This window comes from Monodon monoceros, unplaced genomic scaffold (assembly GCF_005190385.1).
Source record: "Monodon monoceros isolate NGI ecotype Baffin Bay Population unplaced genomic scaffold, NGI_Narwhal_1 Super_Scaffold_14, whole genome shotgun sequence".
NCBI lineage: Eukaryota > Metazoa > Chordata > Mammalia > Artiodactyla > Monodontidae > Monodon > Monodon monoceros.
In genome coordinates, this window is record NW_021703770.1 from 5,721,662 (window position 1) to 5,743,424 (window position 21,763).

Genomic DNA, 21,763 nt, shown 5'->3' on the forward strand with positions numbered 1-21,763 from the left:
CTTTTCTAACTTGTTAAATTAGCCACGATGGAAGTGTCAGTTTTCTTGTCTGTCACACTTGCTCTGTGTCCCACGATGATTAGTGGCCTCTGTGTGCTGGCAGTTCTCACCACTTTATGAGCCCCTTGAGGGCAGGGCCAGAGTCTCCCACCTTTGTCCCCAGTACTATGTCCGGCACAGCACAGGGGCCCCGGAAGGTTTGAGGAATAAATGAGTCAGTCCGTGGCCTTTTTATTCCTGAGAAATTGTTCAGAGTGGAATCTCCCACCTTATTTTTTTAACCTGATGTTAGATACTTTATAGGTGTACTTATGTGATCGTTAATACACTTGGTGGCAGGGTGGAGGTAGATTTGATATTTTCCACCCACCACTGGTTTCAGGCTTGAGAATTGCCCTGTGGCTTCGGGGGCCGAGGAACCTGCCACAGAGGCGTAGGCCAAGGCGGGGTTCGTCCAGAGCTGCGAGCCGCGCTCAGAGCTTCAGCCCCGGAGCTGCTCCCGCCCCGCCTCCGCCCCACACCCCATGGCCACTGCCGTCTGCTGCCACCTGCCTTCTTTCAAAGAGTCCTGTGTGGCTTTGAAGGCCATTTCCATCAGAGCAAACAAACTGCGAGGGCTGGGCTCTTTTACCGCCATTACGGCGCGGGGCGCTCTCTCCTCCTCTGCCGAGAACTCTTTTCACCACTGTGCTTTTTAAGTTTGCTGTGTCAGTTTGGGTTTTCATCTCCGGTCGGGGACTGAGGTTTCTGCAAAAGAAATAAATGAGTCCTTAGAGTGCACCCTTCTCCAACACCCTGTCTCACTGCCTGCATCCTTCCGACGGTCTTCAAAGGCATCAAGAAGTGAGGGACCCTGATAAGCTCTAAGATAAATTGCTTTCAGGCTATCAGAGATTAAAAGAAAAAAAATCAAACAGCAAGGGCTCAGGAGAGATCAGTGTAAACTCCTTCAAAGCCCTTCTGAATGCCTCCATCAGCTCTGATGGTGAGGACACTGGGGCAGCCATGGGTGGCGACAGGCCTCCTCCAGGGTGTGTGCTGCCCGGGACGTCTTTCAAAAGGGCGTGAGAGCACCAGTTCCTGTGTGCAGGTGCCAGGAGTGATGGGGTGACCTGGAAGGTCAAGGGCATAGGAGGTCACTGATGGGAGTACATTGACAAGCCTGGACCCTGTGATGTAGCCTGGGTGGAAGTCGGTGGCATCGGCCACTGCAAAACTGGGCAGAAAGTACGGAGATTTCCCTGTGTACCCACTATCGCCACATGTGCACAGCCTCCTGCACTCTTGACATCCCATACCTTAGCGCTACCTTTGTTACAGTCGATAAACCTACGTTGACACGTGAGTAACACCCAGAGTCCATAGTTTACATTGGGGTCCACTCGGTGCTGCACATTTTTGGGATCTGGACAAATGTTTACTGATGCATACCCCTCATTATAGTACCCCACAGCGTAGTTTCACTGCCCTGAAAATCCTCCTTGCTCTTCCTGTCCACCCCTCTCTCCCCTCTACTCCCTGGCTACCACGGATCCCTTTACTGTCGCCATCATTTTGCTGTTTTCAGAATGTCTTATAGTTGGAATCATATAATATGTAGCCTTTTCAGATTGGCTTTTTTTCTCCTAGTAATATGCATTTAAGTTTCTTTCACATCTTTTCATGGCTTGATAGCTCATTTCTTCTTAGCACTGAATAACAGTCCATTGTTTGGTTGTACCACAATTTGTCCATTCATATGCTGAAGGACATCTTGGTTGCTTCTAAGTTTTGGCAGTTATGAATAAAGCTGCTTCATCCGTGTGTAGGTTTTTGTGTGGACATAAGTTTTCAGTTCATTAGGATAGATACCAAGGAGTGCAATTGTTGGGTCATATGGTAAGAGTATTTCAGTTTTGAGAGAAACTGCCTTCCAAAGTGGCTGCACCATTTTGCATCCCCACCAGCAATGAATGAGAGTTTCCATTGCCCCACATCCTCACCGGCTCTTGGTGTTGTCAGTGTTCTACATTTGGATCATTCTGTAGGTATGTAATGGTACCTTGTCGTTTTGAGTTGCATTTCTCTGATGACATATGATGTGGAACATCTTTTCATATGCTTACTTGCCATTTGTATATCCACTTTGGTAGGGTGTCTGTTCAGGTCTTTGGCCTATTTCAGATGTAACTTTTGAAAATATTTTCTCTCAGTCTGTGGCTTGTTTTTTCATTCTCTTGACAGTGTCTTTCACGGAGCAGAAATTTTTAATTTTAATGGAGTCTAGTTTATCAATTCTTTTCTCTTTCAAGGGTAATGCCTTCGGGGTTATATCTAAAAAATCATTACCATACTCCAGGTCATCCAGGTTTTCTCCTGTGTGTTCTAGGAATTTTATAGTTTTGTATTTTGCATTTAGATCTGTGATCCATTATTAGTTAATATTTGTGGAAGGGTGTAAGGTTTTTGTCTAGGTTCGTTTTTTTTTTCTTTTGCATGTGCCTGTCCAGTTTCAGCATCATTTGTTGAGATAACTATCTTTTTTTTTAAATTAATTAATTATTTATTTTTGGCTGCATTGGGTCTTCGTTGCTGTGCGTGGGCTTTCTCTAGTTGCGGCGAGCGGGGGCTACTCTTCGTTGTGGTGTGTGGGTTTCTCGTTGCAGTGTCTTCTGTTGTTGCGGAGCATGGGCTCTAGGCACGCAGGCTCAGTAGTTGTGGTGCACGGGCTTAGTTGCTCTGTGGCATGTGGGATCTTCCCAGACCAGGACTCAAACCCATGTCCCCTGTGTTGGCAGGTGGATTCTTAACCACTGTTCTGCCAGGGAAGCCTGAGAAAACTGTCTTTGATCCATTGTGTAGCATTTGCTCGTGTGTCAAAGATCCATTGACTGTATTTAAGAGAGTCTGTTTCTGGACTCTGTTCTGTTCCATTTGATCTATTTGTCTGTTATTTCACCAGTATCACATACTCTTCATCACTGTAGCTTTATAGTAAGTCTAGAAGTTGAGTAATGTCAGTCCTCCAACTTTGTTCTTCTCCTCCAGTATTTTTTGTTGGCTTCTGGGTCTTTTGCCTCTCCATATAAACTTTATAATCAGTTTGTCAGTACCCACAAAATAACTTGCTGAGGTTTTGATTGAGATTGCATTGAATCTGTAGATCAAATTGGGAAGAACTGACGTCTGACAACGATGAGTCTTCCTATCCTTGAACCTGGAATAGCTCTCCATTTATTTAGTTCTTTGATTCCCTTTATCAGTTTTGAAGTTTTCCTCATATAGATCTTGTACATATTTTGTTAGAGTTATACCTAAGCACTGAATTTTTTGTGTGCTAATGTAAGTAGTATTGTGTTTTTAATTTCAAATTCCACTTGTTCATTTCTAGTATATAGGAAAGCAATTGACTTTTGTATATTAACCTTGTATCCTGTAACTTGCCATAATCGCTTGTTAGCTCCAGGAATGTTTTTGTCTGTTCTTTTAGAATTTCTACATAGGTGATTATGTCATCTGCAAACAAAGACAATTTTAATTTCTTCTTTCTCAATCTCTATATATTTTATTTCCTTTTCTTGTCTTACTGCATTAGCTAAGACTTCAGCTATGATGTTAAAACAGAGTGCTGGGAGGGGACATCCTTGCTTTGTTTCTAATCTTAGTGGGAAAGTCTCTGGTTTCTCACCATTAAGTATAATGTTAGCTATAGGTTGTTTGTAGATACTCTTTATCAAGTTGAGGAGCTTCCCCTCTATTCCTGCTTTACTGAGATTGCTTATCATGAATAGGTATTGGATTTTGCCAAATTATTTTTCTGCCTCTATTGATATTATCATGTGGTTTTTATTTCTTAGCCTGTTGATGTGATGGATTACATTAATTGATTTTAGAATGTTGAAGCAACCTTGTACCTGGGATAAATCCCACTTGGTTGTGGTGTATAGTTCTTTTTAAACATTTTGGGTTTTATGTGCTAATATTTTGTCGAGAATATTTGCATCTATGTTCTTGAGAGATACTGGCTTGTAATTTTCTTCTCTTGGGGTGGGTTTGGGTATTTTCTCTCTCCCATGAAGACATGGTGTTCTCCCTCTTGCAGGTCTCTGTCTACATTTCCTCTTTTTAAAAATTTTTTTATTTTTCAACATCTTTATTATAGTATAATTGCTTCACAATGGTGCGTTAGTTTCTGCTTTATAACAAAGTGAATCAGCTATACATATACATGTATCCCCATATCCCCTCCTTCTTGCGTCTCCCTCCCACCCTCCTTACCTCACCCCTCTAGGTGGTCACAAAGCACTGAGCTGATCTCCCTGTGCTATGCAGCTGCTTCCCACTAGCTATCTGTTTTACATTTGGTAGTATATATATAAGTCCGTGCCACTCAAGGACACTAGTCATATTGAATTAGGGCCTGCAAACTCATCTTAACTAATTACATCTGTAATGACCATATTTCCAAATAAGGTCATATTCTGAGGTACTGGGGGTTAGGACTTCAACACATGAATCTGTGGGGGCAGAATTTAACCCATAACACCCACCCTCTGAAGAACTGTCTTGTGAAATGGCATTACTCTGAGAGGAAAGGCGGATGAGCAATGGCGTGATCCTTCACAAAAGCTTCTTCCTAATTGAGAACGTGGCACTGCAGGCAGGTGTGTTGATGAGCCAGCAGATGCACAGAGCGAGCCCCTTACCTGCAGCCTGGGTGGGACGTGGCCTTGGAGTGGTCGGAGCCTGGGGTGGGCGTCCGTACCCTCGGGTTCCGATGCTGCCTCTTTCTCGCAGACCTGGGGCTCTTTGCCCTTGGTCTTGGTTTCTTAATCTGTAAAAGCGTAATAATGCCTGTCCTTCAAGAGTGGTCACGAGTCTCAATAAGATAACTTATATGAACCCCTCACACACACCATGCCTTGAGCACTGGAGGGCAGAATACGTGTCGGGCTGTGGAGCAGCCCTGGTCTGCATGGTAGACCTCGAGGCCGAGCCCCGCCCTCCCCTGGCCTGGCCACCTCCACAGGTCCGTTGTCTCTAAGGCCCGTCCCTCCCTCCTGAAATGCAGGTGAGGCCATTGCCCCACTGCCCTTGAGCTCCCCGGGCTGTGCGGGGCCAGCTGCGGGCTGCATGCCAGGCGCTGGGAAAGGCGCGCTGTGCATCTAGCTGTGACGGTGATGGTGGTGGTGGTGGTATTTTTCCACAGAGCCTGAGTTTTAAACGAGACGGTCCATTGATTATGCTCTCTTTCTGTTAAGGACAAAAGGAGTTATTCTTGTCCTGTGTGTGAAAAGTCTTTTTCAGAAGATCGACTGATAAAGTCACATATCAAGACCAACCATCCCGGTAAGGTTATGCATCTTAGAGTGGGAGATTGATTTTAAGATGCTTATGTTTATTTTAAGACACAGCATTATATATCAACTGTATTAAATGGAAATATAAGAGGGAATAAAGATATGAGTAAATTCAAGGGCAAGAATTAACTTTTTTTTAAAGCTCAGGAGTTTATATAATTATGTGCTTCATTTTATCCTTTTATCTGGTCTTCAGATATGTCTGCCCCAGTCTCATGATTACCCCCACCTTTTGTAAAAAATTTTTCTTAGAGTATAGTTGATTTACAATGTTCTGTTAGTTTCAGGTGTACAGCAAAGTGAGTCATTTATACATATACATATGTCCATTCTTTTTTTTTTTTTAGATTCTTTTCCCATATAGGCCATTACAGAGTATTGAGTAGAGTTCCCTGTGCTCCCTTCCCCTTTTAATAGTAACTGTGACTGCCTTTAGACGGGTCACTTACCCAGTGCAGACCCGACACATATTCTACTTCCTTGGCCCCATTGGTAGGTTCCTGAACCAAGTGATGGTTTACAAGGGGTGTAGGCTCCCTCCCAGGCTGAGGAACCCAGTGAGTTGGAGTGACCATCATCTTTGGTGTCCTCAAGCCCCAAACTCCCTGGGCATCACATGCCTTGTCACTTTTGTTCTCACTGCCTGGGACCCTGCTCCTTGGTTCTGCCCAGTCAATTCCTGGGTATTCTCGACGTCCTCCCTCAGAGCCACCTTGGGGAGCCTTTGGTGGCCCCCCCTCCATGCGGACCGTCACGGTGCACTCACCCCTGTACTCTAGGCACTGGTATTCTCCCGCTGCCCAAGAGCCTTGAGGCAGGGCCGCCATCCTTAGCGGCTTGTCCCCAGACCCCCGGTGCCACATCGCTCGGGGCCCATGAGTGCAGATGTATGCTGTGTGTGCATAAATGGGGAACAGAGCAGCTAGGTCCGTGTCCCTTTTCTCTTTCTCTTACTTTGTGTCTGCTCCTCCTATTGGGGAACTGACCCACTGATTAAAGATGATACTGGAGAAAAATGAAGAAATAACGGAAGTGCGCTAACCCTCATGTTTCTTCTGGGATCGGGGAGCCTTGTGGCCTTCCTCCACGTGGGGACACGTGGGTTATGTGATTCTCTGACTGCCCAGTTTTGTCCTCCCCGTGTTAACCCGCGTCCTGTGTAACCTGTGTCCAGTGTGGGCCAGGGATACCCATTTAACCCCTTCAACTTTTGCTTATTATTTTAAATTTTTTATTACGTAAAATTTCAAATGGGTACAAAATACGCAGAATAATATAAAGAACAGCCAGGTACCCATAACTCGGCTTCCATAGTTGTCTATGTTTGGTCAAGCTGCTGGCAGAAACTGACCCCCACTTTTTTCCCTCAAATATTCTACAGTATATCCCAACATGATGTGATTTCCCCATAAAAAAGCTTCAGCCTGCATCTCCAACCAACAAGGACTTTTAAAAAACAGAGCTAACACATCACCATTAAAACAGTATTAAAAGTAGTTTCTTATTATCAGTTAGTATTAGTCCATTTAAAGTTTCCTCAGTTGACACAGACTTCCTTTTTACAGTTGGTTTGTTTGAATCGAGTTGTTATGTCACCTAAGTTTCTTGTGTTCTGCAGGACACCCCCAGCCCTGCTTTTTTCCCCATGACGTTAATTTGTTGGGGAAACTGAGTCTCTTTTCCTGAGTGGTTTCACATTCTGCCTTTGTCCTACTGTGGCCTCGTGATACTGTTTCTCCATCCCACACATTTTGTGTTAACAGAAATTTAGCTCTGAGACTCGCTTAGATTCTGGTTTGACTTTTTAGGCAGAAGTCCTATCACGTGACGCCACGAGGCACATGGTTAACTTGCCGCCTCAGAGCTGCTGGGGTTGAGCGGAGGTGCAGGTTCTGTCAGGAGGCTCACTGACGTCTAACTTGAACCACTGTTCTTTGGCTGCTTCTAGTTCTCATCCTGCTTTTCTTCTAGAGGTTTCCATGAGCACCATTTCCGAGGTTCTCGGGAGGAGGGTGCAGCTGAAAGGGCTCATTGGAAAGAGAGCCATGAAATGCCCGTATTGTGATTTCTATTTCATGAAGAATGGCTCAGACCTTCAGCGTCATATTTGGGCTCATGAAGGTGAGTATTCCTCCATCAAAATGGAGCCCCTTTGTGATTTTGTGTTTCCTTTGGGAATTCTTTAGGAGGAAGCTATATCTCCACATCCCCTGTGGTTAGAATTTCTTTAGTGTGCTGAGAAATGTGTCCGTCAGCCAGATTTAAAGCATTAGTCAGCTGCAGTTGCGGTGTGCAGCGGTGTGCATTCTTCACGGCTCCGGTTGGAGCTGTAGTTAAGCTAATCACCACAGCTCCTGGGCGGAAAGCAAGCTTCAGGGGAGCAGCAACCGCGCTGGCCTGGTCACGGTGGTAACTCTGGTGGCCGCCCCCGGGGCGCTGGTGGTGGTAGGCGGGGGGTGGGGGGGGCAGTTGCTGGTGTCTCGGGTGAAGGAAGGCCAGGAGGATGGCAGAGTCCTCTGATTCCGGCTGGGGAAGACTGGGTGGAGACGAAGCCGGGCGAGGAGGAAGGTAGGCCATGCCTTGGGGTGCTTGCCTGTGAAGGGAGATGTGGGCCACGCTCTAGGACGCTGGGCAGTTGGAGGTCAGGGTGCTGTTAGGGACGGCGGGGCTGTGCCTCTGCCCCTGGAAGAGGACGCTACTCTCCTGGTGATGAGGCTGGGAGGCTTGGGGCCAGGGAGGGCCCTTCCTGTGAGTTAGGAACCTGCGGTGCTGGTGGCAGGCAAGCAGGACGGCTCCACAGGGAGAAGGAATAAGTATTTTCTACGATCTGGGATCAAGCGAACGGTTCAGTAAAGAGAATAGTAGCTGATGGAGTAGGAACCTGGACACGGCAGGAGGAGCTGGGCCGAAGCTGAGGCTGGGAGCTGCTTTTTCGTTGACCAGCACGCACGCGCCTCCTCTCTGTGCCGCCGGGCACACCCCGCAGCCTCGTTAAAGCCTGGGCCTCCTCGACCACAAGGTCGCAGGTAGTACAGACGAGGGGTGGCCGTGCTGGGCTCACTGAAACGTGCCTGTCATACCCCGTGTTCAGGTGCAGGCACAGCTCCCCTCCCCCATCAGCGCGTCGCACCAGGTGGTAAGGGCTCTTTGCCGGTCCATTCCCTCTGGACAGGGAAGGCCGGGCCAGGGCTTCGCGCCTTGAAATCAGCCCTCGGTGTTTACTACAGAATAGGTCCTCGGTACGTGTCTGTGGAACGAAGGAGGAGTAGCCAAAGGGTAAGACGCCCCTGCAGTCGAGCCGTTAGCCCAACAGCGGCGACTAGCGTGATAAAGCTCTGCTTATTTTGTGAACTGAGATACGTTCTCACGTGTGATCCTGTGCGCCTGATTCTGGTGGCTTTTGCCAAGGCCCTTGGTTAATTTCTGTCACTTTAACTCAACTCAGGTGAGTAAACGTCTGCTGCTCCAAATGCTCGAGTCTGTGCCCTCAGAGGTTCCAGACTGTGGGGAGAGGAGGTGTAAGCTACCCACTGTAAAGTGCTGTGAGCAGTGCAGCAGTAGTGACAGGCGGGATTTGGGTGCGCTGACGGGGAGGCAGGGAATTCTGCTGCAGGCCCAGGAGGAAAGGGCATCCTAGTTGGAAGGCGTAGCACGGGTAGGAGTGTGGCCTGGGGAAGTGTGTGGCGTGTTTAGGGACCAGCATGCACTGCTTTATTCAAAATGGACAAGGAGACGTGTGTGTAGATATGTATACATATATGTTCCTTCTGATACACACACGTATACATGAATACACGTGTATATCTATTTTTTCTCCTCCGGTAGGTGTGAAGCCCTTCAAATGTGCTTTGTGTGAGTATGCAACTCGTAGCAAGAGTAACCTCAAGGCTCATATGAATCGTCATAGCACTGAGAAGACCCACCTATGTGACATGTGTGGCAAGAAATTCAAGTCAAAAGGGACATTGAAAAGTCACAAGCTCCTTCACACTGCTGACGGTGAGTGAGTGACCCCACAGGGAGCTTTTCCCCCTAAAAGTGTGGTTGGAATCTTACATCCCGAGTCCAGTGGAAACCGTGGCTGCACCTCGAGCAGGAAGGAGCCTCTGTCTTTGGAACTTCCGTTGCGAAGGAGAGCAGAGTGAGCTCGCCTGCTTCCGTGCTCAGTGCTGGAGCCGTGCTGACCCCACCAGTGCTTGCTAAACACTTGTGTGTGTGTGTGTGTGTGTGTGTGTGTGTGCACTTGCACACGTGCACGTGCACTTGTTGGGGGTGGATGTGGAGGGGACGCTCCTTCAGGGAATAAGGCATCCTCAGGAGGCCTTGATCTGGAAGTTTCAGTCCTGTTCAGCCCTCCATCCCCACCCGAGCCTGACGGTCCTGAGGGGTGGCCGTGACCACACCTGACTTGATGCTTCAAGGGCATGCTCTTTATCATCCAAGCTACCTCAGGGTTCCCGTATTCAGTCCAAAATGAGACTCAGTCTAAAATACAAACAGCATTTGGGCAGGTTTGACCTTGATAAAGTACACCTAAGTGGATTTCAGGTTTCATTCATTCACCAAGAACCGCTGACCCAGTTCTTCCTGTGTGTTGCCCTCCGCCTGGGGTACAGGGTCAATAAGGAACAGTTCCTGCCTTCAAGAAGTTTCTAGGCTATAGCAGGAGGAAGAGAAGCTTATGGGCCATGGGGGAGGCGGGCGCTGTGACGCGAGGGGCCGGGAGCTCTGGGGAGGAGGGTGTGCGTCTCAGTGACCGGGAAGGTCGCCTTGAGAGGGGCCCGACAGAGAAAGAAAGGCTGAATCACAAAATTATTTTAGGAAGACAGGCAGCCAAACCATAAAAGACCTAATATAACATTTAAAATGTTCCTTTAGACCCCAGTTCTGGGAGGGTCTTGTCAATATCACATGTGATGAGATTAATAAACTATACCAATGAGTTGTTATTTTAGCACAATGATATACAAAAATTGGAGTCCACTATGAAAACTGAAGTGATTTCAACAGAGAGTTTTGATTTCAGAGCGTAGAGGATGATCCAGCCATTAGGTTCTACTTTTATTTTAAGATCGTTCCAGGGGATCTCGTCCTGTGCGCTGTCAGGGAGCTCGAGGGGCTCAGCCGAATGCTCGGCCTGGGATTCATCAGAATTGAGGACCAGGGCTTGCCTCAGGCTGAACCAAAGCCAGAGCCCTGCTGTTCAGACTTAAGCAGTGTGCTGAAAATTTAAAAATCCATAATCAAAGTAATTGAAGATACAATGACAGCAAAGCCGTCGTATCCTGAGTAATGAAAGCATTAAGTCCTGTAATCATTTGTGAATTCTTACACCTCTTCCAGCAATAAGCCTCACTGGTATTTCTTGACATGGTCGCACAATATTCGCTGAAATCCCTAATGATACAGCGCCAGTTATGAGAAGCGGCCGTCCCCAGAGCCAGGGAGGTGTGGCGTGTCCACTGGGCTGTGAGGGCAGGTCTGGAGGGCTGGGAAGGGCACTGTGGCCTCGTGCCCAGCTCCGAGGTCTGGGCTCGGTGCCAAAAGGCTCTGAGAAGATGGGGCACGTGTCTGATCAGGGATCGTGGACAGGCTGTCCTGGGTCGTGCAGGGATGGGGTTGGTGTAAGTAGTGGTATCACAGCAGGCATCCCAGGGACACTCAGCCTGTCCCGCCTGTCACTTCACTTGCTTCTCTGAGCTCTTCAGCAGGAAGGGGAGTTCAGATGGACAAATATGTGTGTGGAGTCAAAGCAGTAACACGACCTTCCCAAAAAACTTTATGAAATATTTTCTTAACAAAGCAGGAAGTTTGCACTGTTACTCTTCATTTTCTTTCCTGACATTCTTGGGAGGATGAGGTATTTTGTAAAGTCATGTCTTATTTTCAAACACTCGCCAGTCTGTGAAGAAGGGCATCAGTTCTTGGGTGTGACCACCAGGAGGACAGTGGGACAGGGGCATCCTCATGGGCCAGCTTCTTCCCTACTTGGGCCTCGGTCTTGTTATGCTGCAAAATAAGGACGTGAGACCTTAACATTTCTTGGGTCTCTTTAGCCTTGATGCTCTGTGATTCTAGGAGGCAAGTGTAATGGAGTGCTTCAGATGTGGAAATGTGCGGTGCAGTGTCATTTTCTCCGGTCTCACTTTGGGGTGACCACTTCTTCCCCAGGCCTGCTGGGACTCCTTTGTGTGTCTGTTTTGACACTTGCTGTGGTGTCATGCCTTCTCAAAGGCCAGCCTGGTGAGTGGAGTCCTGGGTTGTAGACCAGCTGTTCATCTCCATTGGTGATCTGTTCTGTAACTATAGGCTCTTCTTTTCCTTTTCAGTTTTCAAAAAGCTTTAAACAACGTTAGTTACATCTCTCGCCCATGTTTTGCTGACTTCTGAAAGCTTTTTGTATCTCAGTGGTTTGTCACAGTGTGCAAATATTTCCCTCCAACTTACCATGGGCTTCTATGTTTTTAGTGTATCTTTTTATAGATGCGAAATAACTTAGCATATTTAAATTGGTCAGTCTCTTCCTTTATGTTTTTTCCTATTTCCATTTATTTCTCTATGTTAAAAGAAACCTTCCCCATCTTAGGGGAAAATTCTTTTGTATTTTCTTCAAGTTTTATTTTGTGGGTTTATAACATGTATGAAATTTAATATTCTTGACATTTATTCTGGTGCAAGGTCTGTCATAGGATTCTTTGTTTCTCAACAGTTATCGGTTGACTCAACATATTTATTGAGAAATCAGTCCTTTCCATTTTGTTTTGAAATGCCAGAATTTCTCAAGATGTTGGGTGTATTCTGGGATTTTGGTTTGTTTTGATGAACTTTGCTCTAGTACATTGTTTTGCAAGATACTCTTTTAAAAATTACAATATTATGCATACACATATTATTCCTTTTTCTTCTTTTTTTTTGTGGACATCTAGTTTTTCTCATTTAATTATTATTTCTTTGGGTAAACTGTATGGCTTCATGAGCTCTTTGACAACAGCTGAAACATGCTTTGAATTCCTCGGGGAAATGTGCTTATACTAGGGGCCTGGCTACCTTGATGAGGCTCCCAGCCTGTAACCATAGAGTTAGCTCTTTATTTAGAAGCAGGCATGGCTTTAAAGCCTGCCTGAAATTATTTGGTTTTCCGTGCAGTTGTATCAGTAATAGTTCAGCAGTTTGCTCCTCAGAGAAGCTACGTGAAGTAGGCAGAGCTGGGGAGGCTTGAGTCTCGCCTGCCACTGCCTGGTAGGGTGGCCTCAGCTCAGTGACTTCTCTGAGCCTCAGTCTCCTCCTCAGTGAAGTGGGGATAATTATACTCCCCTCGCCTAGTGGCTGCAAGGTTGGAAGGGCAGGCGCCGCGCCCCCCTCGTCTGGGCTTCTTCCCATGCTTCTGGCCGCCCCTTAGTCTCCTTTCCTGGTGCCCCCTCAGCTCTGACCTCTACATCTTGCCAGGCCGCAGGGCTCCATGCGAGGACCCTTCCCTCTGCACCCTCACCCTAGGTGATCCTCTCTGCCTCATGGCTTTACACACCATTTACGTGAAGGCTTCCAAACTTCCATTTCCAGCCCCGTCCTCGCCCCCAGCCTTCAGCTCTGCATCTGCCGCTGCCCACTCAGTATCTGTGCCTGTGTCTGGAAGGCCCCTCACACTTAGCACGTGCGTCTCCTGTGGTCCAGGGGCCACCAAACTCTCTAAAGACACAGTACATTTTTTAGGTTTCGAGAGCCACCTAGGGCTTCCGCTGCATATTCTTCTTTGTTTTAGTTAGTTTGTTTTCACAAACCTTGAAACATGTCAAAGCCATTCTTAACCCCCAGCTGTTACGAAACAGGAAGCAGGCTGGATTCGGCCCGTGGGCCGCAGTTTGCCGACCCCTGCTCTACGCCATCTCAGTAAATGCAGCTCCTTTTCAGGCGCTCGGGTCAGAAACTTCGAGTCACTCACTGCTGACTGTCTTGCTCACACCCTGCAGATGGTCCTCTAGCAAATCCTGTGTGTTCTTGCCTCGACGTGATCCAGAATTCTGCCACTTCTGGGCGTCCTCACGGCTTGGCCGCCGTCCCCTCTTGCCTCTGTTCTTGCAGCAGCATCCCAGCTGCTTTTCCTGCTTCGGCCCTGTCCCCACAGTCAGTCCTGTTGCACGCGCCTCAGAGTAACTGCCAAAATCCTAACCGTGATCTCTCTGACCCCCTCACCCCGCCCCCATCTCTGGCCTCATCTGCGCTGCTCTCTCCAGACGGATCCGTCTCCTCTCTGCTCTGCAGGTCTGCCAGGTTCATGCCCACCTCAGGGTACTTGCCCTCCCCCTGCCTGGTGTGTTCTCCCCGCCAGATGCCTGAATGGATACTTCGTTCATGGCCTTCAGGTCCCACTTGAGAGTCCTTCTCTCAGGAAGGCCTTCCCTTGGCTACACTGTGTGTTTATTTATTTTTTATTATTTTTTATTTTTTTACATCCTTATTGGAGTATAATTGCTTTACAATGGTGTGTTAGTTTCTGCTTTATAACAAAGTGAATCAGTTATACATACACATATGTTCTCCTATCTCTTCCCTCTACACTGTGTGTTTAAAATCTCAGCATTCCACCAGATCATCCCAAATCCCCTCGTGTTTATGTTTTTCTTTTGGCTTATCTTTCTCTAGGGTACTGCATAGTTTTCTTGTTTGTCTTTTTTTTGTCTCTACCACTGGAACTCTCCCACTAACTTCATGCTTTCTTCCATGTTTCTTACTGTTTCTTCTTAGAGCTATCTTTCTCTAATGTGCTATATATATATATATATTTTCATGATTTTCTGTGTCTTCCACTAGACTGTAAGCTCCTCAAGCAGGGAGTTTTGACTTACGCTATTGGTTTTGTTTTGTATCCCTAACAGTGCCTGACTTGTAGTAGGTGCTCCATGAAGTTTTGCTGATTGATGAGTGAAGGAAAATGTAAAGTGCCTTACATAAAGTGGGTGGGATGTAGGAGCGCTCAGCAAGTGCCGGCTCTTTTCTGTGTCTCATACCCCAGAGAGTTCTAGCAAATCAAATGCTTGTGAGTTAGAAATCTTAAAATACGGTAGAGGAACTCACTGTTAAATGAATCTTCCTGGGTATCTTTTAATGAAGTAGAAAGGAATTGAGTAATTAGCCTCTCCTTTACCTGCTTGTGAATCTAATTTTTCACTTGTATTGGCTTCTTTAATGTGATCTATTCCTGTTTATTCATTCCTGTTTCCCAGAGGAGCTCATTACTGTGCCTTAGAAGAGATAGGCCAGAACGGGTGAAGGTTTCTGCTAGAAAGGTTTGCCAGTTGATAATGTACAAAGACAGATACTGATCTATAAAGGGCCCGATTAAACCCTTTGCATGTATGCCAGTGGGTGCAAGAATTTAACGCAGAAATCATGCTGGTAACACATCTCCCCGCTTTTGACTTGAGAGGGTCTAGACACGTGATGTGTGGTCTACAATTTTATACATGATTCTGCCCACCCAGAGCAGATGAGGGAGGTTAAATGGTGCAGTGCCTTTAGGTTACCTAATCAAACAAGAATTCTCTAATCATGAAATAAAAAGCTCTTTGAAGTTCAGTGCTAATTCCTTTGGGTCCCCTCCTTCTCCCAATCCAACCTGCCCTCATACACTGGAGATAAGAAGTTTTCTGGTAAAATTTACAAAGAGGAATTATCCAAGCTTCAAGCACTCTTGTGTGTGTAATAACTGGACAAGTGGAGAGCTGGATGTGGAAATTAGGTCTGAGTGGAGGAAGTACCACTTTTCCCCTTGCTTCTTCGATTTATAATAAGAGATCCCATGGCTACACATTGAAATATTCTAGGAGATGTAAGTATGGAGTTTCCTCTGAAAAACGCAGTCACTCTAGCATAGAGTAGCTGCACTCATCCATAGTCTTTTTACTTCTATAGACATGCACTCTAGAACCAAGAAGTTAAAAGAAAATGGTACCTGAGCAGCCAGATGGTTGATCTTACCAGGTTCATTTACTAGGCTTCAGTGAGACTGGTCTCGTCCCTCTTAGCCTTCCTCCAACTTACTCCTGGAGAAAAGGTCGAGGGTCAGGGGTGGGAGAGGGGCAACAGTAGTGAACACAGTAGGTTTCTGTGGCTTATCTTCACGGGCTGGTGTCTGGCTGATGGGCAGGAGAGAGGAGGGCTGACTTTAGGACCCAGGAGTCCCAGTTTCTGTGTGCACCCTGTCTGGGGCCACCTGAAGCTCTTTTTCTGAGGTTTTTATAAACCATAAGAATATATTAACGCATATATGTGGAATCTAGAAAAATGGTACAGATGAACCTATTTGCAGGGCAGGAATAAAGAGGCAGAAAACGGACATGTGGACACAGTAGGGGAAGAGGAGGGTGGGACGAATTGGGAGATTAGGATTGACATAAATACACCACCATGTGTAAAACAGATAGCTAGTGGGAACCTGCTGTATAGCACAGGGAGCTCAGCTCGGTGCTCTGTGATGACCTAGGTGGGTGGGATGGGGGAGGGGTGGGAGGGAGGTCCAAGAGGGAGGAGATATATATATATATGCATAGAGCTGATTCACTTCGTTGCACAGCAGAAACTAACACAACATTGTAAAGCAAAAATACTCCAATTAAAAAAAAGAATAACTGAGCTCATACTAGAAAATGAAGTGTACAGCTTACTGAACAGTTAGCTTAGACTAATACACAGAATAACTGTTGAATAAGGCTTGGTCACCTACAACCTCACCTGGGTAGAGGGGTCTCGGCTGCACATACCTGGCACAGAGACTCTAATTTAATCCTTTCTGGTGCCTTGCTCTTTCCTGGTCTTTTATCGAGCTCTGCCTTCTGTTTCTTTCTCTGTCTAATGCTGATCCATTCCTCCTTGTATCAAAACTGATGTACTAATTACAGAGAATCATCCGTCCCCAAGCTGCTTCAAGTTCAGCCGTTAAAGTACAGAGACTTCTTAAACTGCCTGTTTACGGCTGCAGCTATTTCTGTTCTGAGTTGCCGTCGCACAAATGACTGCAGATGACAGAACTGCGAAGATGTATGTGTGCTTTGCTGCAAAACACCTGCTGCCAAATGCCTGTTATGCTTCCTGCAGGGTGCTCTGCTCACTTTAGGCGGCAGACCCCTGTGTACCAGGCTATGTAGAGAGGCAGTACGGCAGAGTGAGTAAAACCTTGTGCTCACGGGGGCAGTCCCAGGTCGGAACCACTTCCTGTCCGAATGACCTTGAACAGGTGCTCTATCATCCCTATTTGTAACGGGGGTGATGAAGTTTCCTGTGTATGGGGATGTATTAGTTTCCTGTGGCTGCTGTAACAAACTACCACAAGTTTAGTGGCTTAAAACAACACAGATTTATTATGTGACAGCTCTGGAGGTCAGAAGTCTAAAATCAAGCTGTCAGCAGGGCTGCATTTCTTCTGGAGGCCCCAGGGGAGAATGTGTTTCTTTAACCTCTCTGGCTTCTAGAGGCTGCCTATATCCTTTGGCTTATGAGCACCCCCTTCATCTCAAAGCCAGCACCATAGTTCTCACCCGCCCTCTCTCTCCCTCTGTTTTTTTCATCACATCTCCTCTCGGAGTCTGAACCCCCTGCCTCTCTCTTATAAGGACCCTTGCGATTTCATTGGGCCCACCTGGATAATCCAGGCTCATCTCCTATCTCAAGATCTTTAACTTGAGCACATCTGCAAAATCCCTTTTACATATAACGTAATGTTTATAGGTCCTGGGGTTTAGGACCTGGGTATTTTGGGGGAGGGCATTATCAGCTTACTGCAGTGGGGTTCTGGGGAGGTTTATTGGGTTCACATTGAGTGTGGGTTCATTCTAAGAGGTGTACGTATACCTGCTCCGTTAGGGATCGGTATTCTCATGTTCCCAGCCACTCTCGACACATTGTACAAATGAATATTTGTGGTGATTAATCTACATCATCTGTGTCATTTAGGAAAGATCAAATTACTCTTCTCTCAAACATTCCTTCTTTAGGAAGGCACAGTGCAAGAGTTAATATTTAAAGAGTATCAGTGTTGAAAAGGGTAAAGGCAGTTTTCTGAAAAATTTGCTTATGCAAAATACCACCTTTTTCAGTAAGACTGGATAAACAGTCATAAGAAGGCATTTTCACTTTTATGCCTCCAGATATTACGAGTAATAGTTCATATTTATGCAGATTTCTTTCTTTAAATATTTTAGCGTTCCTTCAAGTTTGAGGTACACAAGAAGTTTGATTTGGCAGGAGTTATTTAATTTAGCAGATATTCCAAACATGTTGCCTTAAAACAGAAGTTTTCCATCACTGTCTTTCTTTGGTTTCTGATGGAATCCAAATGCCAGAAGACAAGGGGACAGTTTTATTTTCTTCTGACGGTTTAAGATTTTTCTGCCATTCCATTGGGCCCTGGTTTTATATAGAGCTCTATTTAAAGAAACTAAGCAGCTGGAACCATCCTCAGGGAAACTCATCAAACAGACGAGGGTGCAGTAGGAAACAAAGGAAGCCAGCAGGTGGTGTATGTTACCCTTTTTTTAAAGTTTTTTTCCAGTTTTATTGAAATACAGCTCATATATAACGTATTAGCTTAAGGTGTACAACATAATGATTTGATATATGTATATATTGTGAAGTGACTCTACCACAATAAGTTTAGTTAACATCCATCACCTAGTTAAAATTTCTTTCTTGTGATGATTAAGTATTTTTTAATTTTATTGAATATATTTGACATACAACATTAGGTAAATGTAAGGTGTATAACATGTTGCTTTGATGCATTTATATATTGTATCAATAACATGATTGCCATTGCAGTGATATTTATCTCATTACATAGCTGTAGTATAGTATTGTTGGCTATATTCATTATACTGTGTGTTAGATCACTATGGTGGTACTTCCCTGGTGGTCCAGCAGTTAAGACTCTGTGCTTCCACTGCAGGGGGCGTGGGTTCGATCCCTGGCCAGGGAACTAAGATCCCACATGCTGTGTAGTGCAGCCAAAAAGTAAAAAAAAAAAAAAAAAAAAAAAAGCATCACTATGGCATATGTACTACTTGTTGCAAGTTTGTACCCTTAAATAACATCAGTTTTTATCCCTCCCTCCTTCTCTCCCTCATCCCCATTAACCAGTATTTTACTCTTTGCTTTCGATTTTTTAGATTCCACGTATAAGTGATATCATACAGTACTTGTTTTTCTATGTCTGACTTATCTCACTTAGCATCATGTGCTCAAGGTCCATCCATATTGTTGGAAATGGAGGATATTGTCCTCTCTCACGGCCAAATAATATTCCAGTGTGTGTGTGTGTGTGTGTGTGTGTGTGTGTGTGTGTGTGTGCGCGCGCACACACCACATGTTTTTTATCCATTCATCTGTTGATGGGCATTTAAGTTGTTTCCGTATCTTGCCTATTGTGAATAATGCTTCAGTAAATGTGGGAATGCATATATCTCATTGAAATCCCATTTTCATTTCCTTTGGGTATATACTAGTAGTGGAATTGCTGGATCATACGGTAGGTCAGTTTCTAATTTTCTGAGAAACCCCGTATTATTTTCCATTGTGGTTGGACCAGTTTAGATTCCCAACAACAGTGTATGTGTTCCCTTTTCACCACATCCTCGCCAAGGTGCTGTGCATTTTCTAAGTGCTGGTCACGAGGCTGGGGGCTTTGTACATCCTGGAGTGAGCACCCCACGCGGCTGCCAGCAGGTGAGGATGTCTAGTTTTAGGAGCGGAGCACATCTCCTCTACTCAGGAGGATCTCCTGCTTGAGCACAGGGGCCTCAGCCGGGCAGGGGCTCCACTGCCCCCTCCCCAGCCCCGTGCTCTTGCACAGTCACCTTCCTTCCAGAGCAGAAGGAAATTTAGTAGGAAGGGCAGTCCTAACCCTCCCAGGGTTGGGGGCACCTCTCGATGTCTAACCCAAGGCAGTATAACAGGGACTTCTGTTCCTTTTCTCCCCCATCCCACCTCCAAATCCTGTCCCCTCTACCTGGCAGGACAAGCTGAGTAGATTTCTGCCTAAGACCTGAGTCAAGGGCTGAGCTCAGGATTGCCTGCCTCCAGACCCTGGGCTTTTTCTGGTGGTACCTGATTTAGCCAGCATCCCACTGCCAGGCGCAGCCAGTGTCCACAGGTCAGAGATCAGCTTTGTTCCGTCAGCCAGTTGGCCATGAAGCACTGGCTGAAGAGCTCTAGTTAGAGAAACAGAATCCTCCCAGAGGAAACTTGAAAACGGAGATTCTGCAAAGATGGTACCTCACCTATTGAGGGATGAACAGAAGTAGTGGAGGTGACATTTCTACCCCCCAATCTCCCATCTTTGAACGGGAGTTGCACCATCACACATTTTGAGGAAAATAGGAGCTGCTGGTGAAACATCGTGTTTCCAGAACAGGCAGCAATATCCACAGTGGAAATCTCCAGCAAGCCCAGCACTCAGCAAGATGCCTGACGGGAAAGCACAGGTGCAGAGATCGCTGATTGTGTCTTTTTTCTTACCACCTGCAACAGCAGCCAGGGTCATTCACACACTGCCATGCAGTCCTCAAACTTTATCCTTGAACTACCCGTCACATCTTTTCTTTCCTGAACTAATTTGGTGCCAGTTCCTGAGCCCCTTCTGGGGAAGGTAGCCTGACTGTTTCATTCTTGTACTGTTGTTGTTTTCACGTTTTTAAAGTTAAAGTATCACACACATACAAAAAATGCATAATTGGTAAGTGTTCCACTCAGTGGATTATCACAAAGGAAGCACAGCGTGTAACCACATCCTAGGATGAGACACGAACATTGCCAGCCCCTCAGGAGCCCTCCTCACCCATCCCCCCAGCTCTTCCCCTTCACTACTCCTCAAGGTAGCTACCACCCGGACTTCTAACACTGGAAGGTGATCTGTCCTGCCTTTGAACTTCATATAAACTGATTCATATAAACGTGCTCTTCTGTGTCTGGCTTTTTCCTTTGCACGTTAAATTTGTAAGGTTCATCTGGGTTGTTGTGATTTTGACGTTTAACATCTGGGCCTCTGGATCAAATAAGAATTTTATAAGTAACTGAGATTCTAAATTCTGTAGTTTGTAACGAGGAAGACTTTGTACCTTCAATTAGCTTTTCTCATTGTGCCAGTGTTTTTGCAGTAAGCTTGGAGTGCTTCCCTCAAAAGAGTGTTTCTCCAGAGAGTGGTGTGGCTCTGCTTTCTTTTGTTCTCCTTACTGACGAGGATTGGCTCAGAATGACTTCTGACTGTTTAGAAAGGTTCAATCCTGACTCAGAAGACAAGAAATGACCACCCTGAGATGATTCACAAAATTAGGCCGCTGTCTTTTCTGTGCAAAGAGGAGGGGCAGAGATGCCTCAGTCAGTGTACAGCTAGTCAAGCTTGGCTGGTGTTTTAAAAGACAGTGAACTCTTTTGAGCTTCAAGTTTGGGAACCACTGATATCACTTTATTGTTCCACGTTGAAAGACCCGTCTTCTGGACTGTGGGCAATAGCAAATGGGATCCAACATCCCAGCCTTTCAGAGATGGGTGCTAATTTACCAGAAATGCTTTTCTGTTACACAGAAAACATTAAAACCACAGTCACAAAAATCTAACCCCTTCCTACAAGTATGCCCACAATTCTATCACACAACAAATAAATTATTCTTTAAAAAATTTTTTTCAACCTTTATTCCTGTTCAGATGGAATGATTACGTAGTTGTGATTAAAGGATAAGTATCATTCTTTTAGCTTTAAAGTTACTATTAGTTTTTGTTGCTGTAGAGTCCATGAATAATACATTTAAGAGGTGTATAATGTTCCATTAAGATGGTGATCCATGAGTTACATAACCATTCTCTTATTTGGGGGCAATGTATTGTTTTCTTTTTTCCTCCCGTTATTACAGCTTATGTTGCAGGGAATGCTTTCTTGCATTAATTAATTAATGCAAGAATTAATTCCTTAGGACATATTTCCAGGAGCAGGGTGGCTCTTTCGTTTTGGTGGTTTGAATCATGCATTGCACAGCCAGCTTACTTTTCAAAAAAATTGTACCAGAAACATGACAGTGTTCTCACTGAACTCTTTCATTTTTGCATGATATTAAACATGTTCAGTTTCTTAGTTTAATGGATATCAGACCTTACCATTTTATTATACTTTTAAGGGATTTGATAATCATGAAATCGATCAGGTGAATTAGAGGATAAGCTGGATTACACGAGTAACGTGCATGAGGAATTTGTAACATTGATGGGTTCATGGCGCTGTGTGCAAGTGTTTGCTGTCATTGGACTTCTTTTGATTAATTAAGTCGGATTTAATCCTCTCTTGAGTGCATTGTTTGTTCATGTCCTTTTCTATGTCTTTGCCTTGAGGGGTCTTGGCGTTTTATATTCATGCACCCACTGATTCATTCAACAGCTGTATTTGC

General features: G+C 45.5%; 1 protein-coding gene across 14 annotated transcripts in view; it reads left to right on the forward strand.

Annotated features, from left to right (window-relative positions):
- The window catches only part of ZFAT (zinc finger and AT-hook domain containing), a 481,085-nt gene that overhangs the window by 180,453 nt on the left and 278,869 nt on the right, over positions 1-21,763 (forward strand). For all 14 annotated transcript variants that reach the window (XR_003793519.1, XM_029222687.1, XM_029222683.1 and 11 more), the window contains 3 exons: positions 5,241-5,328; positions 7,311-7,460; positions 9,165-9,338. Coding sequence is in view for 13 of the 14 variants with exons in the window: in XM_029222687.1 (XP_029078520.1) it covers positions 5,241-5,328; positions 7,311-7,460; positions 9,165-9,338 (412 nt within the window). In the remaining variant the exon portion in view is untranslated. The remainder of the gene's footprint in view (positions 1-5,240; positions 5,329-7,310; positions 7,461-9,164; positions 9,339-21,763) is intronic.